This window comes from Orycteropus afer, unplaced genomic scaffold, assembly GCF_000298275.1.
Source record: "Orycteropus afer afer isolate SDZICR_OR568_19922 unplaced genomic scaffold, OryAfe1.0 scaffold00014, whole genome shotgun sequence".
Taxonomy (NCBI): Eukaryota; Metazoa; Chordata; class Mammalia; order Tubulidentata; family Orycteropodidae; genus Orycteropus; species Orycteropus afer.
Genome location: NW_006921601.1, coordinates 19,207,831 through 19,226,463, shown reverse-complemented (window position 1 = coordinate 19,226,463; position 18,633 = coordinate 19,207,831). Strand labels below are relative to the sequence as shown.

General features: G+C 42.1%; 1 protein-coding gene across 1 annotated transcript in view; it reads right to left on the bottom strand.

Annotated features, from left to right (window-relative positions):
* Positions 1 to 18,633, bottom strand: part of NAV2 (neuron navigator 2) — a 494,616-nt gene that overhangs the window by 251,587 nt on the left and 224,396 nt on the right. Inside the window, exon 6 of the mRNA XM_007955845.2 lies at positions 12,218 to 12,378. Within this exon, the coding sequence (XP_007954036.1) occupies positions 12,218 to 12,378 (161 nt within the window). The remainder of the gene's footprint in view (positions 1 to 12,217; positions 12,379 to 18,633) is intronic.

Below are 18,633 nucleotides of genomic sequence, written 5' to 3'. Positions count from 1 at the left end.
ACATGAGACAAAGTATATGTGAACTGCTGTATGAAAAGTGAATTTACTCTGTAAATCTTCACCCAAATCCTAATAAAAAAAAAAAAGAAAAAAAAAAAAAAGCTTGTGAGCAGCCTTCTAGATGCAACAATGTATCTCTCCTCATCCAGAGTAAAGAAGAATGAGGAAAACCAAAGATGCATGGAAATAATTAGTCCTAGCAACTGGTACACCATGAAATCCTCAGCCTATATGACTGTGAGACCAAAAGAACTAGATGGTGTCCGGCTACCACTGTCAATCACTCGTAGGGGGATCTATGTAGGAGATCCTGGATAAAGTGGGAGAACAATATAGAACAAAACTCAAAATCATGGAAAAAAAAAAGGGGGGGAGAGGTGGACCAGGTTTGCTGGTCTGATAGAGCCTGGTGGAACCCCTGAGACCATGGCCCCTAGCTGCCCTTCAGGTCTGGAATTAAACCCATACCCATGGCTTCCAGGCCAAACAACAGACAGGCATATGAGGTGAACATTTACATTAGGTAGACACACTCCTTGGAGAGAACAATCATGGGCGAATAGAAGGGCTATGTATGCACAGGGAGACAGCTCAAGAGGCAGGAGTGCATGGAGAGATGGACACAGGGAAGAGGTAACTATGGGGAAGAAGTGGAAGGGGAGCTGTTGCATTGTGTTAAATTGTAGTCAATGTCATGAGACAAAGTGTATGTGAACTGCTATACGGAAAGTGAATTTGCTCTGTAAACTTTTACCCAAATCATAATTTAAAACAAACAAACAACTGCGTAGCCTCAGTTTTCTGTGTGCCAGATGTTTCTGCTTTGTAGCCTCTTGGATAACGCCAAAGCATGAATGTGGCAAAATGAGGTTTTATCTAACGTTAAGGGAGAAATTTCCCCAAGTGTGAATGGGGTAAAATCAGTCATCACAAACTGCCACGGGCCATCTCTGCCTAAAATGCAACTTTTTTTCTGCACAGAAATTTATCCCAGCGTGTAAAAGGCCTATCAAGAAAGAAACTGCATTTTTTGGAATGAATGAATACCTTTAAAGGAGCCCCTCAACTGACAAAGTTTTGGAAATTCTGATAAACCTTGGGGACTTTCCAGGACTCCCTAGAATCATGTCAAAGAGCAGTTACCAACTCTGCCCTTTGCCTAGAATCATTAAATCCTAGATTGGCAAGGACCTTAGAGAATATGTCTATTCTAACCTACCTGCTAATGTAAGAACTTCCACCTAGAATAACCTTAGAGAGTGATGATCTAGTCTCTGAACCCTTCTGTAGTCAAGGAACTCACTACTCATAAGAAAACCCATTCCATTATGAAAAGGAAAATGTGAAAGTTTATATATATATGTGTGTATGTATAGGAGCTCTGGTAGAGTAGAGCATAAGGCATTTGACTGTTAACTAGAAGGCTGGGGGTTCAAACCCACCAGCCACTCTTTGGAAGGAAGGTTAGGCAATCTACTTCTGTAGTGATACTGCCTTAGAAACCCAAGGAGGGGTCGCTAGGAGTCGGGTCCAACTTGACGGCAAACAACAACATGTATATGTATGAAGAAGGTGTGTGTGTGTATGTATATATGTATATGTGTATGTGTATACATAAATATGTGTGTGTATGTGTGTGTGTGTATATATATATGTACAAAGTCAAAGTTTTTGGTTATTTTTCAGTTCCTTTCTCTGTGGCCACAAAAGGAAGAAGAAGTTGGCCTAGGACATAGACCTTCATTTCTAAAAAAGAACTGGTCTCTGTCTGTACAAATCCTTTTCAAAACATCCTTAGCTTTGAACTGTCGTGTAAGAGAACAGGTTTTCTGAGCAAAGTGGACCTCAGCAATCTTTGTCCTTGGATCTTTGTTCTCAGCCTGATGAGGTCCTACCTGACCTGGTGAATTACATGCACTATCCTTTATTTCCCCTCGTAGCACCATATCTTTTCACTAAGAGCTGTTATCACAAAATGTAATGGTATTATTTATTTGTGTTTTGTTTAATATCTATGTTTTCCACCAGACTTAAGTTCTATGAGGGCCAGGATTGCTATCTGGCTTTTCACCTTTGAATGTTCCCTTTTCACCTTGAATGTGCCCTGCAGGGTGTTTGACACATGGGAGGCACTCAATAGATGTGCTGATTGAATGAATGATTGAGTCCCAAGGAAATGAATGCGTAATAAAGAAACGAAGAAGCATCTAGTCCATATTGTACAGTCTGGTTTGGAATTACTCACCTCTTAAAGATGGAGTCAAATCTAGTACTACTTTACTTGCAGCAAAAACCAACTAGTGTCTTCAAAGATCCTTTTTCTTAGGGCTAAATCCGCCTCTGGAATCCTCCATGTGGAGGCCAGCTGAAGTGAGGGGATGGACGGCCCTGTGAAGACCGATTTTAGCTCAGGCCTGCTCTCAGTTCTTCACCACCGCAGAGAAAGTTTTTCTATGATGCCGCATGATCCCAATCATGGTGACAATGTGGGTTTTCATCAGTTTACATGCCTTATTCCAAATTGAGGAAACAAATGGGGGAAGGCCCTGTCAGAAGGAAAAATCTACCCAGTCTGCAAGTCATTTCCCCTCTCAAACCAAGTACCGGAGAAGGCCAGGCCAGAAACCAAAACTCCACTCAGGAGGCAGGATGCAAGTCTGGGCAGTGGAGGGCAGCAGAGACTCACTGTCCTGGTGTCCAGGGGCCTTTTCTTTCTTTTTTCAATTTTGCTTTCACCAAGGTGCGTTAATATAGGTCACTGAGTCTCCCCCACTCCACTTCACATTTCAGAAAAATACTGTGATTCTCCCATTTTGAAAAAGGCAACGGGAACACTAAGTGTTAAGACACCTTCTTTACCTCCACTCTAATGAGATTCAATAGATCAGGCCATCACTGTCCATCAGCAACCAACATCTGTGCATCACCCACACATTCATGGAGCCTTGCCAACCACGAGAATTCGCATGGCTGCCACTAAGGAAATGACGGCAGGAGCTCCCAGGACTCTAAGAATGTGACTGTGCCCACGGTGCCTTGATATACACCTCTCTGCAGTATGACCATTTACCCACACAGCCTGGCACCTACAAGTGGCCTGTGCACCACTCCTACTGAGAAACAGATGTATTGTGACCATTATCTTGGGAACAGATTCTCTCAATGTGACCCTTCATCTGATACACACATAGGAGAAGACAATTCTTTGGCCCATGGGCTATGTATTGGTATCCTAATAAAAGGTACATGCTAACAGGATTATGAAGGCAAGCTACAGCCAAAAAAATGGGCATTTTATCTGTTAGGTTAATTTAAGTCTGAGGATGCCATATTCTCAGCACAGAGAAGTAGCCAAGTATGCATTCACAAGGAATTCATCAATAGGTTGTTGCTGCTATGTGAGCTGTCAGGGTAATGTTGTTCAGGAACCAGACCAGTTGCTGATGAGTTGAGTCTGACTCAAGGCAACCCCATGTGTGTCAGAGTAGAACTGTGCTCTGGAACACTTTTAGTTGCTGACTTTTTAGAAGTAGATCACCAGGCCTTTCTTCCAAGGACTTCTGGGTGAACTGGAACCCCCAACCTTTCAGTCAGCAGCTGAGCATGTTAACCACTTCTACTGCCCAGGGATTCCATGTGACCCAGATCCTCTCCTTTTCTTCTGACCAGCATTCCATTCTTGTACTTGGATTGTGAGTACAACCCATGCATATACTCACAGAATAATTAATTTCATTCACCCCAAAATGCATGCATCTTCTCATGCTAATGAACACTGCTAAATATCTCATTTGGAAAAGAAAAATATTAAAAACAAATACACACACACACACACACAAAAGCCCACAAACATTTAAGTGAATGACTGAACTAAACTCTGATTGCAGATGACACCTGGATAAAAATGACTATGAGAGCACCCAGAAACGTAAATACTTTTCCTACCAATGATCCTTGAAATTAAATTGAATTCATGCATGTGTGATGCTTCGCACATAGCAGATGGAAGCAAAGAAATGCTGACATTTATTACCTGAAGATCGGATGAACATCAACTAGTCATTTTCTATCCCTGACATAGACTAATCAAATAGATGTTTCATCTTCCTAAATATTTATTTTCTGTTCCCTTTTCTCTACTCATTTTTCCTGTTATAAAAAGCCAGGTTTATTATATTCTAGAGAAAGGATATATAACTTGCACACTGGCTTTAAAAGATGTCCACATCTAGAGAAAAGCAAACATGGTTATATTCTCATTACTCTTCACAGTGAAAAGGATGGACTTAGCACTACAGGTTATTGGTTTCACATGTTAGAGGGATTGACATATCTCCTTTTCAGAAGGATTTTCTGAATGATGCAGTAGATCAAGAAAATGGCTCACAACAGTGGCCAGAAAGACTACATGAGATACAATTTCTCTTACCTTGAAGTTGGACTTTAATGTGAGAGGCTAAGGACAAAAATGTGGATCAAGTAAAAGAGAGAAGGCCACTCAGGCTCCTCTCTGGCCACCTGTAGTGCTTACCTTTCCTCTGAACAGACAGTGCTCTCATTCCAAATCCATAAAGTAGCATCTCAAGTGCCGAGTAGAGAAAGAATCAGATGATTCTTCAATGAAGGAGCAACTAAGCTGACTTTGCCGTCAGAGCACTTCCTCGTCTATGACTTCTTCTTCTCACTTTTATTCTCTCTATTACCATATCCAGAAAAGGAGCCCCGGTGATGCAACAGTTAAATACTTGGCTGCTAACTGAAAGGCTGACAGTTCAAACTCACCCAAAGACTCCATGGGAGAAAGACCTGGCAATCTGCTTCTCTGAAGATTACAGGCTAGGAAACCCTATGGGCAGTTCTACTGTGTCACACGGGATTGCTAGGAGTTCAAAATTGACTTGACAGCACCTAAGAACAACCATATCCAGACCTAAGTATAGGATCAAAATCCTTGCCCTTACTTTCCATTAGCTCAGCAAAAACAAGACAGCACCGAATATATGCGTGTGTATACACACACACACACACAAAGTCACTCATTTGACTTAACAGGATTATGAATTTGACTTATTGAGTCAAATTCCAACTCACAGTGACCCCTCCTTGGGTTTCCGAGGTGATATCTCTATAGAAGTACATTGCTTCTGTAGCGTCTTCTTTCCGAGGAGTGGCTGGTGGGTTTGAACCACCAGATGCCACCAGAGATCTATATATGTATGTATATATGTATTTATGTATGTGTGTGTGTGTGTGTATGTATTCATATGTATATATACATACACACACACACACACACTTTAAAGAACTTTGTTCAAGATTAGAGGAAACATCACAAAATCAACGGAAGAAGATACTAAGACCTGTGCAAATAGGCAAGTCTATGAAGTAGAAGTTGTAGGCTCTGAGGATAAATTTAAGCATGTACATAGCAAAATGTATATATAAATTGGAATGGTTTCCCATTTATTGGGCTTCTACTAGATGCCAGGCATACATCTTGATGTCTGAATATATTATCTTTACTCCTCCTAACAACACCCTACAAAGTTCTACTACTTCATTTGCTGTGGAGTCAGTCCTGATTCATGGGGACCCCATGTGTGTCAGAGTAGAACTGTGTGCCACAGGGTTTTCAATAGCTGATTTTTTGGAAGTACATCACCAGGCCTTTCTTCTGAGGTTCTTCTGGGTTGACTCCAAGCACCAACCTTTCAGTTAGCCGCTGAGTGTACTGACCACTAAGAACTGGAGGACTGTGTCCAAATAGAAGTCAGAGTTCTTTCAAAGACAGGGAAGAAGTCCACCTAGGAAAGGGGTTCCCAAACTTTAGTCCCATAAGAATTAAACCAAACCAAACCAAATCCACTGCCACTGAGTTGATTACACTCATAGTGACCCTGTAAGACAGAGTAGAACTGCCCCACAGGGTTTCCAAACCTGCCAATCCTTATAGAAGCAGACTACCTTATCTTTCTCCTGTGGTACAGCTGGTGGATTTGAACCATTACTCTTTTGAATAGCAACTGAATACCTTAACTACTGCACCACCAGAGATCTTTAAACTACCAAACCAAATTCACTGCCATTGAGTCGACTTCGACTTATAGTGACCCACTTTGGGTTTCTGAGGTGGTAAATCTTCATGGAGGTAGATTGCTCAGTCTTCCTTCTGCAGCTTTTACCTAGATGTAAATGTAGACATAGAGGCCCTAACCTCTAGAGTAAGGCCTGACTTTTGTGTTTTTAACAAGGACGTCAGGGGATGCTGATGTGGATGGTCCACGGATCACACCTCGTGAAACAATGGCCCAGGGTCTTGAATCTACCAAGTTCTCAACCGATCATGGGACTTGGGTGGAGTGCTTCAAACTTAATGGGGAGACACCATTTTGAAGCTGTTCCTTCATTAATCACACATAGGCAATTTGCACATACTATGTCAGAGTATGGATATCATGCATGGTAAAGTGGAGGGTCAACGAAGAACGGGAAGGCCCTCAATGAGATAGATTGACACAGTGGATGCCACGATGGGCAAGGATCATGAGGCTGGCACAGAACCAGGCAGTGTTTCGTTCTGCTGTGCATAAGGTTGCTATGAGTCGGAGACGACTTGACAGCACCTAACAACAACAACGTGTCAGAGTGGAGAAATGTTACCATTCAGACATTATTTTAGGGAGAAGTGCCATGTTTTAGGACTTCTATTCAAGTAGATATTGTCAATAATTTGCTTACACCAAATGGAAACTATGGTGTGATATACTAACTATAATAACAAAATCTGCCATTACTGCAGACATATAACCACCAGCCTATTTATAAAAGGGCACCACTAACAGACATCAAACCAACTGACCACACAGTATTTCAACAATCAGACCGTAGCAATTTTCTCATGTCAGGCAAATGACACCCACAATGCCTATAAACTCCAGCTATAAGGTCACACCCTTCACAAAAATGCCCACAACCAATGGAGAAATGACAGTGACGGAAGGTTTGAATCAGGCTACGCGAAAAATGTAAAAAAAACGTTTCACATCTGATTTCCCCCCAGGTATCACTGGTACTGGAGCAGCCTGCTGCCCCTTCACAGGAAAATAAACTGAAGCTCCAACAGGTGAGGTGACTTGCTGCTGGTAAAGGATTAACAAAACCTTTTCCCATTCTATGTGAGGTTTGACCTTGAGTTAACTTTCCCACAGAATGTCAATTATGTCCGGTGGAGGGCTGTAGAGGGTAAACTGCATTTCAGTGGTGGGGTAGGACCTTCCCTCGATCCTCGGGAGACCCCTGTCATTCCTGGCACTGTTTTCCCAGCCAGGGAGAACTTCGGTGGTTGGTACTCAGTGGTGGTACTCTTGTTGGTACTCAGTGGGTGATACAATCATTTCTGCTTGGGGATCAGCTGTCAAGTAGCCATAATTGTCTGAGGGTCTACAGAGTCAGCTTAGTGCTGTGAATCAGAAGGGCATCACTGACACCCCATAGAATGTCAACTATGTTACCAAAAACATTGCTCATGTTGAAAATGACTCTTGGTTGTTAAACTGCATTTGGATTGGGCAGAACTATAAATGAAATATAAATACACCATCATTTTGGGCTTCCCTAAGGAGCCTTCTAATTGGATTAATCCTTGTAGTTATGCTGATGAAGTTGTGAAAACACTATTGCCTCCTGTGGGATATGGCGCTTTTAAGCCAGAGTGACTCCTACTCCCAGTCTGTTTGAATCCTGATCCTTCACATCTGAGCTGAGATGGGATGGGGGGAAAAAGTGATACTTGGTTGTGGGGATTGCTGTGTGCAGTGCTGCAAAGACTTCCCCTACAGGGGAGAAACACCTGACACTGCCCTGCCAACCACGCATGATTCCTGTCGCCATCCTTCCTAGTAGAATGGTGCCAAGTGTGGCCTGTGATGGCCTTGTGAGTTGGAAGGTTTAAGTGATGCCCCAGTGATGCTACACTTTCCCAAAGACACACTTCTGGGAAGCAGCAGGGCCAGAAGTCAAACTCCACCCTCAGTCTTCAAAGGACTTGTTTTCTCTTTCATCGCAGGCCCCCAAATTTCTTCTCCTTAGATAACTGCTCTGGCCATGAGGCTAGTTCAGCTTCTCAGATAGTCGCCAGGCTTTCTTCTTTCTTCCTGGCCCCTGTGAAGTCCCCAAGTCTGGTAATTCATCCTGCCTGCTTAGCCTCAACAGCTGGTCTAACTGTTCACTAGTTCCATTTCCAGACAGTCACCCAGAGACTTCTTTAAGTTCAGTGATGCCCTTACAATTCACAGCACTAAGCTGGCTCTGTAGGCCCTCAGACAATTATGGCTACTTGAAAGCTGATTCCTAAACAGAGATGACTGTATCACCCACTGAGTACCAACAACCACTGAAGTTCTCCCTGGCTGGGAAAACAGTGCCAGGAATGACAGAGGTATCCTGAGGATTGTGGGAAGGTCCTACCCCATCACTGAAATACAGTTTACCCTCCATAGTCCTCCCCTGAACAAGAGTTTAATGATACAGACCTTAGCAGTTGTCTTCTTAGATTAACCTCCAGGCTTGAAAAGCAGGATGAATCTTTCCTTCCTACCTTTCCCTTCCTTTTCGCCAAACAAATCTGGAGATGGAAAACCTCAGCAAAGTTCGTTTAGTTCCTTCACAATGTTAAGCATATCTCTGTCATAGAATATGTGTGCATCGCCCCTTCCCTGAGGCTGTGAGCCTCTGCAGAGTCTGTGTCTCAGTCTTCTCTAGGTCCCTACAACCTGCCCAATGTGGGACACATAGTAGGTGCTCTGAAAGTGATGATGAAATAAGAAAAAGAATCAGCATGACTCAGGGTTGCACCAATGATATTCTTTCCGGTATGACTTGGACCACTGAATTAGTTCCATCTAAACTAAACTGTGGTAGCATAGTGCCTAAGGCATTTGACTGCTAATCAGAAGGCTGGCGGTTCAAACCCACCAGCCACTCCTCGGAAGGAAGATGGGAGAATCTACTTCCTTTGTGATACTGCCTCGGAAACCCAAGGAGGGGTCGCTATGAGTCGGGTCTGAATCGATAGCACATAACAACAACAACAAACAACAAACTAAACTGTAATTTCATGTCAGATTCCTCGTTAATGGCAAGATGTAGGCAAAATCTTGATGGTTACCTCTCCTGATAATTCAGATAAATAACTTGCTTCACCAACCACAAAGGAACAAATTTACAGAGATTCTAAGTCAATGGTCCCAATGTTACTCAGACAGGATACAGTACTGACAACTGTAAAACTCTGTCTCCAGCCATGTCTGGCTTTTCTCTTCTGCCCATGACAGGCAGGATGATCAAAGAGGAAGAAAGTGACAAGAAGAAGAAAGACCAGCAGAGGGAACACACCAGGAAGTGCTGGTGCAGTGCAGTTGCATTAGACAAGGCCAAAGGACCAGTGAAAACTGAGGAACTCATTCACATATCACAACAGGTTAGTGACAGAGAACTTCAGATTCATTTTACAAATGGGGGAATTGAAGCCTAGAGAAGTTAAGCATCTTGAGTCAGTAGCAAGCTTGCTCTCAAACCCAAGTGCTTATTTTTATGACACTAAAGGCCACTGGTTCTAACTCACAGCAAAGTGTCAGTAAAAAGGCCAGTTTTTAGCAAATGATGTTGTTATTTTAGCTTCTTAAGATAATTGGTCTCATTTAAAAAAAGAACATTTTTTGCCAAAGAGAGTGACAATATGAAATGATGTCAACTGTGAAGGGAAACTGGCCCTTTCATATATTAATGATGGGAATATAAATAGATATAATCTTTGGGAATGAAGTTTAGCAATATTTAAGTGACTGAAAATGTGAGTACACGTTGAGGTAGCAATTCCCCTGCAAGGGTTGTACACATGCCAAATGAGATACAAAGATGTTAATCTCAGCACTATTTATAATATAAAAAATTGTATCAATATATGATAGTACATGCATGAAAAAAATGAAGAATATAAACTAAGTGGTAAACAGTAGCTATTTGTAGGAGATGGGATTATGTAGGACTCTTTTTCTTTGATGAATTTCAGTAATTTGAATATTTTACATTTATTTTTGTAAGGAAAATATAAGATACACTTCCTATAAGATGAAGAAAACTGCATTATTCATATACATACATATATATTTATCTCTTCCATATGCATAGATTTCAGCCTAAGAATATTAAATGTTTCAAATTAATACCATGGAAGAAATACTTTAAAAATGTACTGGATTTTTGGCAGTGTTAACACATTCAGAGGATGTAGTGAGGGGGCAGGAGGAAGAGGAAGCAGAAAATGTCACACATGTTTAAGAAGATAGCTATTTCCTCTCCCCTGAAAATCTGTGATTCTGATGTGCAGCCCTAGAGCCAGTTAGAATCAACAACCCTGCCGGTTGAAGCCAACAATCCCTGTGTCCCAACCACTGCACCCAAGGCCATCAGCAGAGACGTTTCACAGCTCAACCTGTCCACACATCTGCATCCATGGAATGCTGGACCTGACTGCTGCTTGTAGAGTGAGAGAATGAAACCAACAGCAGATTTGACCATGACGGCAATACTGACACAACCAACAACTAGCAGGTTCTTTTAATGTCTAAGATTTTGCTAACTATTCCCTCCAAACCTCACAGGCAAAATAAGAGATGAGAGTCTTTGAGAAAACACATAGGCTACATTGCTAGAAAGGAATAGTTTTGGTTTTTATACACTGATTGGAGGCCCTGGGTATGCAAATAGTTCACAAGCTTGGCTGCTAACCAAAAGATTAAAGGGTTAAACCAGGTATCTCAGAAGAAAGGCCTGATGATCTACTTCCAGAAAAAAAAAAAAAAAAAAAATTATCCACTGAAAACCCTACGGAGTATAGTTCTCTGACCTACCTGGCATTGACTCCACTGTAACTGTCACATATCACCTCTGTACCTGGCCACCTTACAGAACTGTTCAGGGAATTTTGTGTGAGTCCTCAGGTTTTTTCCTAACTATGGCATGTTAGCTATTATTTTTGTTTCACATCTCATGTGATTGTTCAGTATAGCAAGAACTAAGTTCAGTGATGACTGTGAAAGGGGACATAATTGTTTGGCCTTGATTTTATGAGGGATCTTTTTATTATTTCCAAAAAAAGTATAAGGGGCTCTCTCTATGGGTTTTGAAACGTTCCTTGTTATTATTGCTAGTAAAGCTTTTAAAAGATTAGCACTAAGTGTTGAAATACTTTTGTCATTTATTGACAGAATAATGAATTTCTCATTTAACCTACTGGGCAATTAGATCAATTCCTAGGAGAGGAATTCTTGGGTCTATGGGTCACATTAAAAAAGTCATGAATTGGCTCATCTAAAAGTGAAATGCCAGAACACAACCTCATCGGGGTTTGACTCACTCACCAAAATGCTGTGATAAACAAGGCAGGTATAAGATTAATATTATGGACAACCTCATCTGGAAAACTGTGCACACTTCAACTGCAGTACAAATCATACTGAACTGCAATATATCTGTTCACAAGTGTGTCTCTCCCCAAGACTGAAGTTCTCAAAACCCAGGATTATATTTTATGCATCCAAGTACCTATTGTACACATTGCCTGGTGCTTGAATTATTTCTGTTCCTTTGTCCACATATTATATTTTGCATGTACCTGGGTTACTCTATGAGCTGGCTACCTTGTAAGCTCAATAAGGAAATCAATGTTGTCTACTCCTTACATGTAGCCATATATACTCAGGATCTGCATTTAACCAAACCACATTCCTGACTCTTCCAAAGGGTGAAAATCCCTTGTTCCCCTCACATCCTTCTGATGGGTAAAAAGCTTAGCAACCAACAAAATGCATATCCAAGAAGCTTACATTCTGGAAAACCACCTAATGAATAGAGCATGTCCTACAAAACTTTATTTTCAAATTGCCAATGCCATACTGTTTCTATCTGTAGTCCAAGTGTCTTCTGGTTTCCATACCCAAACAAATACATTTATTCCTGCTGGCAACTATGAACATGACAGTACTTCCCTTGCTTCATTAATGTTTCTAATAACAAAGTTCCCACCAGCCAAGTATGTCTTTGTGATCCATTCTCATTACCCCTATTTGTAACTCCCTCCTGACATCAAACCCACCCAAAGAGACAAGATCTGCTAAAAAGGAAGGGTCCAAAAAGGACCCTCATGAAGGTCACTCACCTTTCTCATGGCTGCTTGGTGGTGGGGGTGGGGAGGTGACTGGTTTGGACTTGTCATAGTTGTTAAAGCTCTGGCTGCGTCGGTTGTTAGCAGTGGCTGCTCCACCGCGTGTTTTGGCCTCACTGCCTGCAGTGGATACTCTCGTGGTAGGACCTGGAAGTCTACAATGCAAAAGTAACAGGGTAATAGATTCAGTCTTGGAACAATAGCAGTGTCTCAGAAGAAGGAACTACAACCATGCAGGAGGTAAAAGAAGGTATCCAAGACACTGGGTGTGAGAAGGTTAGCCAGTACAAGGCTTTGGTAGAACCACTACAAACATCTAGGCTAGTAATAACACAAGCAAAGTCCAACAGCAAAATGTCAACAATTTTCCTTTGAGCAAAGAAAGATCTGAAGGAAAAATATATACATCGATTAAAAATACAAAGATAATCTTTTTCTATTGGGATGGGTATTTTCAATAGATCCAGATCAAGTCATCTTTAATTTTAACAATTGTGGGACAAAAAGGCCTGATAACTCTAAGTTGTTTAACTCTGGGTGTATAATGGTGCTTGCTATATAATCCAGGGATATAGGTATCAAGAAAAGAACTTAATTGATAACAGTCAGAAAAGGAACTGCTAGCACTTAGAACCCCACACATCTGCAATGAAAACTTATGGCTTAGTTGGAAACACTTGTCCAGACATATATTTTCCTTCAACACCTGACAACCTGTCTCCACAAGCATTTCTTTGAGAGGCTGAAGCCCAGGTTCTCTGCACAGTAAATGTATAAAATCACATTCTTTCTGTAAAACCAGCAGAAATCTGCTAGCCTAAAGACAAACACACAGTTTCCCTTTAAATATAATATCTCATTTTGGGTGGTGTGGGAAATAAAATCACCATTTCTCCGTGTGTCTAAAGAGATTATGGCCCATTATCCAAAGAGTTAAGGGTATGACTCCCCAAATTAGAATTTTGGTCCAGGGATTTACTAAAGAAGGCTGTTTCCAATAATTAATGTTGAAAGATGAATACATGATGAAATATTTAGTTATATCTTTCAGCTAAACCCCACTTAACTGTGTTTAAAAGCCAACAGAACCTCAGCAGATTACCATTAGATCTAGTGATAAGTTTGAATTTTCAACTCATAAAGCTTTCAGCCTTTTCTTTCCATGCAAATTTGTAAGCACCAAAGAAGTCTGAAGTCTGGAAGCATTTTAGATATAAGCAGGCAACTGCTTTAAACTTTCTCCTGTTGGCTGAGCAAGAAAGATGGTTGTAGAATAAACAGAGAACATGAGATGGTGTGAGAGGACTGTAAAATTTATACAGTTAAGAAGAAGCTGGACCAATTCCCTGACTGGGAGCTAGGAGAAAGGAAGAAGGTTAGTTCTTCCCTCTAACATATGGCAGTGGGAACTGTAAGGCATTGCTTCCCACCCCCCAAGGAAAATGTTCTCCTTTGTTAATTTACCACATCTTGATTGAAGAGGATATTCACCCCATAAAGGCAAGCACAGAGTGGGGTACAAAAACAGTCATGCAGTGCCTGTGTTTGGGGACCAGATGTTGCCTGCACAACTAGTCAAGGGGGTCCAGCAATGGGATCTTGGTACCTGTTGGTTCTGATTCCAATGCAAATAGGTTCTTGCAAGCTCTCCAAGTCAGTGTTACTGAGTACTTACACTCAAGAGTAGAGACTCTGCAGGTGCAACTTGGGGGTCCTTTGAGCTGGATCTATTTAGCCTGGAGTCTTTATGCCCATGTATAGGCCTGGAAAAGGATTATGGACTTGTTCCAGGATGATGTTATAGCAGTGGTTTTAAGAGATGTGGAGGAATACAGGTACAGGATTCTACTTTAGTGGAGGGATGTGTAAAATTCAGGCAAGGAGGAAAAACAACAACAACAACCAACCAAGAGAGAAAAAACGTATTCCTTTCAGAGTTGCTAGTGAGTTCCTACTGCCCTGAACCTGGGATGGACCACACAAGATTTTCAGAATAGCACAAGTGCCTTAGATGGTATCACTATTGAAGTAGATCACCCAATCTTCTTTCCAAGGAGTGGCTGGTGGGTTTGAACCGGCAACCCTCTGGTTAGCAGTCAAATCCCTTAGGCCTCTCTAACATTCACATTACTTACCTGTAACTTTGGAACAAAAACAAAGAACCCAAAGGGATAACTGTAAATTTAAAATGAATTGGGTATTGTCATAAATGAAACATACTATGGTACAAGAAAGAAGCAGACAAGAGAAAAAAAAGAAGGAAACAAATGAATCTAGGCTGAAGTATCAGAAGAGAGTTAGACAAAAATCAACATACAAGAGCCTGAGAGCAATCATTTCAAAGAGGCAAGGAAGGCCTCAGCAGATAGGGCTGGTGTTTTATCCAAATAACGTTCCAGAAGAGAAACTACTTTACCCCAGTGTCTGTGGGTGACTGAGAACCTTTACTTGCAGTGGCTGTGAGCCATCTCTGGGCCCTACTCCCTGGAGAGAGAAAATCCTGGTCTTGGATTTACTAAAATAGTTCCAAGTTTCCCAAGAGGAGTCATTGTCAAAGTCTTTTTATTGAGCCCAAGTAATGGGAGCAGCACATCCTTCAAAGGGTGGCAGGGTTGTGCCATGTGTTCTGGGACATTAAAGAAGGAGTTCTTTGTTGAGGACAGCCGACAGTGAATGCAAGATGAATGGCACATACTTAGTCATCAACAACCACCACAAATCTGAAGCCAGCTCTCATCACCTCCATCCCCACCACCAGTACACCTGGTCAGGACAGCTCAATCAATGGGGGAAACTTGATCAAATGGAAATTGGGTATATACCAAGTAATTTCTTCCATGTTTCTTAGAGAGTCTGTTGACTCTGAGGCTGAAAATGTGGATTCTGTTGTAAATGGGCTTGGACTGGTATCACTTGCTCCAAATAAGCCCCCTCTATCTCTCTGAAATATTTAGCAAAGTCTGAAGAATGAATGTATGAATGAATAAATGAATGAATGAATGAATGGTAGGCGAGATGTAAGGAAAAAGGTAAAGTCTGGAACCACCTATGAGACAACCAAAACATCCCTTGGGATGATGAGTTCCATCCATAAAGTGAATTAATGTGGGCTGAGTTAATGCAGGACTTCAAAGACCAAAAAACCCATGAGAACCTAAGATACCTGAGATATCACGGGGAGGTCACTGAACTTTCTGCAACTTGAAGAAGGAGGTCAAACTCAATCTTACCTAGATCTTAAAGAACTGGTTACCCCCAGCTGACATCAGGTTACATGTGTATTGATAAAAGAATATGTGAAATTCAGAATACTTCAGAAAAGGAAAATGATTTCAGCAGCTGGTCAGGGAAGGTTCCCAATAAAAGGGACTCGAGAGCAAAATTTGGTGTGTTGAATGGGAATATGTGTGGAGGACAAGACAGTAGAGGCAAGCATGTACACAGAGGGAAACCCTGCTAAAAAATACTGAGGATAGAAAGCATGGTGTGCGCTGGGACTTGGGGGTGGCGAGAGAGGACAGTGTGGGAAGAAATGAGGTTAAAGAAGCAAGAGGGTAGAGTAGGAAGGACCCTTGTATGTCATACTACCAGTCTTGGACTTTGTCCTGCCCTGTAGCAATGAGGCATTAATTAGGGGAGCTGAGAGTAGAGCTGAATCTGAAAAGCAGAGACTATTCTAATCTACCACTGACACAGACCCTAAGCCTCTGGCTAACATTTTGAAGTTCATTATCATTAACATCCCTGTGTATCATGGGAACTCCTATCAACTCCCAGCCCAGAAGCATCTGCTGTCTTTAGCATTAGAATGCCTGTTTGCTGAAGAGCTGGGTCTTGCTCTTGTGGAATAGCTGCAGGTACCACAACAGATGCTGCTCACTGTGCCTGCCTCACAGAAGAACAGTGGGATGGGGGCATGGAAAGTCAACCCTGCATTGGTAATGGTGTCAGAAGGTTCCAGCAACTCCTTCCCAAGAGGAACTCAATCTCTGGTGATCATTCCACATCCGGACACAGTTACAAAATGACAGAGAACACAGATGGCTTCTTTGAAACATACATATATGGCTTTTTTAAAAAATTAAGTGTAAGGGAAGTGGTGTGACAACAAGGTAGAAGAAAAATTTTGCAATTACTCAAGTCACGGTTGAATTCTCCAACCTATGCAGGGCCACTAAGGCAGGGCGGTAAAACTGTTACTCCTAGCTCATGACTTGCAACTGCTAACTGCCTCTGCGGCTCCATGTGCTGTACGTGCTGGTGAGGAGAAAGCAGTGCTTCCTCCCAAAGCCACTTCAAAGGTTGGAAGCAGAGGATGGCCCATCACAGGAAGGCAGGCAGCTTGTGTGCACATGCTCAGGAACTCAGGAGGCGGGAAAGGGTCCTAACTGGAGATGCTTCATGTCAGACAAGTTGATGAAATGCTACATCTCTCATTTCTATGGCATCTGCTTTTCAGCAGCTGAGTAGAGGACTGACGATTAGCTTCACTGATTCTTTTCCCCAAGATAGTTGTGTAGAGGTCAACTCTGTGGGACTTGCTAGAGGTAGTCTGGTTGCCTTACCAACATCTCTGTATCTGCTATTAATGGTACATGGATTATTGCTGTACACTGTGCTAAAGGACTGGAAATGACTTGGATTCTTATAACATTGTGATTGAGAAAGTACTACCTCATTTTACCAATAAGGAAACCCTGGCTCATAGACATGAAATGATTTGTCTAAGATAGTTGTGAAGACAGGCTTTCACTTAGGACCAACTGAAAGACTGTCTCTTAGCCACTATGCTTCTCCCTTGGGTAGAATGAGCCTAAATACCTGAGACTTATTAAGGACACCAGGGGTGGCAATAGTATTGGTCAAAGGCAGAAATTTATGCAAATCCCTCATCCTTATACCACTTTCCTACACAACCACCACCCCACACACACCCAATCCAGATTCTAGGATGAGGCACACACAAAAAAATTCTGTGCACAATATCCTGGTGCCCATCATGGTGAGTGGCTCAGCAAATTGTTCAATCAGCATGTGCCCTTGAGCGAGTGATCTATTTCCAGAGCTCTGGGATAGGTGTCTTACTCAGTCAGCAAGGGTAGGGCTGTTTCTTTTGGCAACCAAACTCTACTGGCAACTTAGTGGTGTGTGATCAGCTAAAATTCTTATCAGGATTGTGCTTCAAATAAGGAAACAACCAGCATTCCTTATTTGGCCTCAGCAGAAACAGAATGAATCCAAAAGAAATTCCAGGTGAGGGATATGATCCCAAAGGAAGGAGAGACCTTGGCATATGGTCAGCTTGGAAGCCTGTGCCCAGCACAGCCTTGGGGAGGAGACACACCCTCATCTTTCTGCTCTTCCTCTTCCCATTGCCTCCCAATCAGGCTGCCTCCTTCCATCATCTGGGACTGATAACAAATCATTCAAGGGATGGGCATGTGCTTCCAATTAGAAATTTTCCCAACCAGCTTCTGTTTTCTTTATCTTCCCTGGCTGAGCACAGCGTGGGAACAAACACTAGATTTCAGGTTTTCTCCAAGCTCACACCAACTCTCTCCTGTCCTATGTATGTGCATTTGCATGACACACAAGTGAACTGGGAATTAACGAGTTTGCCAGTGCAGCGAGCATCTTTTCTGACTTAGGCCTCTGTATGATATGCCAATCGTGCAAACACTTAACACTCTTGGTTTGCCAACAGAAAAGGTGGAGGTTTGACTCCACCAACCAGGCCCTATAGAGCACACTTCCACTCTGTCACACGAGGCCACCGTGGGTCAGAATCGACTCAACGCCAACTGTTTGTTTTGATGTTTTTTGTATTATCTGTCAAGGAGAACAGTCACTTTCTGGCATGGCTAACAGAAGGAGTGACAAATGGAGGCTCCCTTCTGTCCCCCCAAACCAAATCTGTGCCACATGCTGACTTATTCTACAGAGAAGCACACTGTCCTGTGGCTTCTTCTCCCCTGCCAGCCAAATCCTAAGCTGAGCCTCCCAGTGTGCAGCCTTTTTAGGAAAGGCACCCAGAGCCTCACAGAGTAAGGCAGCAAGCAGTCAGTACGTACTTGTTACATGAATAAAGGCAGTAATAAATATAGTAATGAAACGTGCATTTCCCTTTGGCTTTAAATGAGAAATCAATGAAAAATAAATACCAGTCTCAATAAAGAGGTGATTGCACCCCAGCAGCAGTTTCTGTGAGGACACTACAAGGGCAATGTGAGGAAAAGGCTGTGAGCAATGGTTGAGACAATGGGATTTTAAAAAGCGGCCTCTACAACTACACAAATTTCAGAATTCATGGGAGAAGTGGGCGGGTAGTTTAGCACAGTGGTTAAAGGGAGGGTTCTTGTACTTTCTGTGTTACCTTGCATAAGTTACCTAACTTCTAAACTTTAATTTCC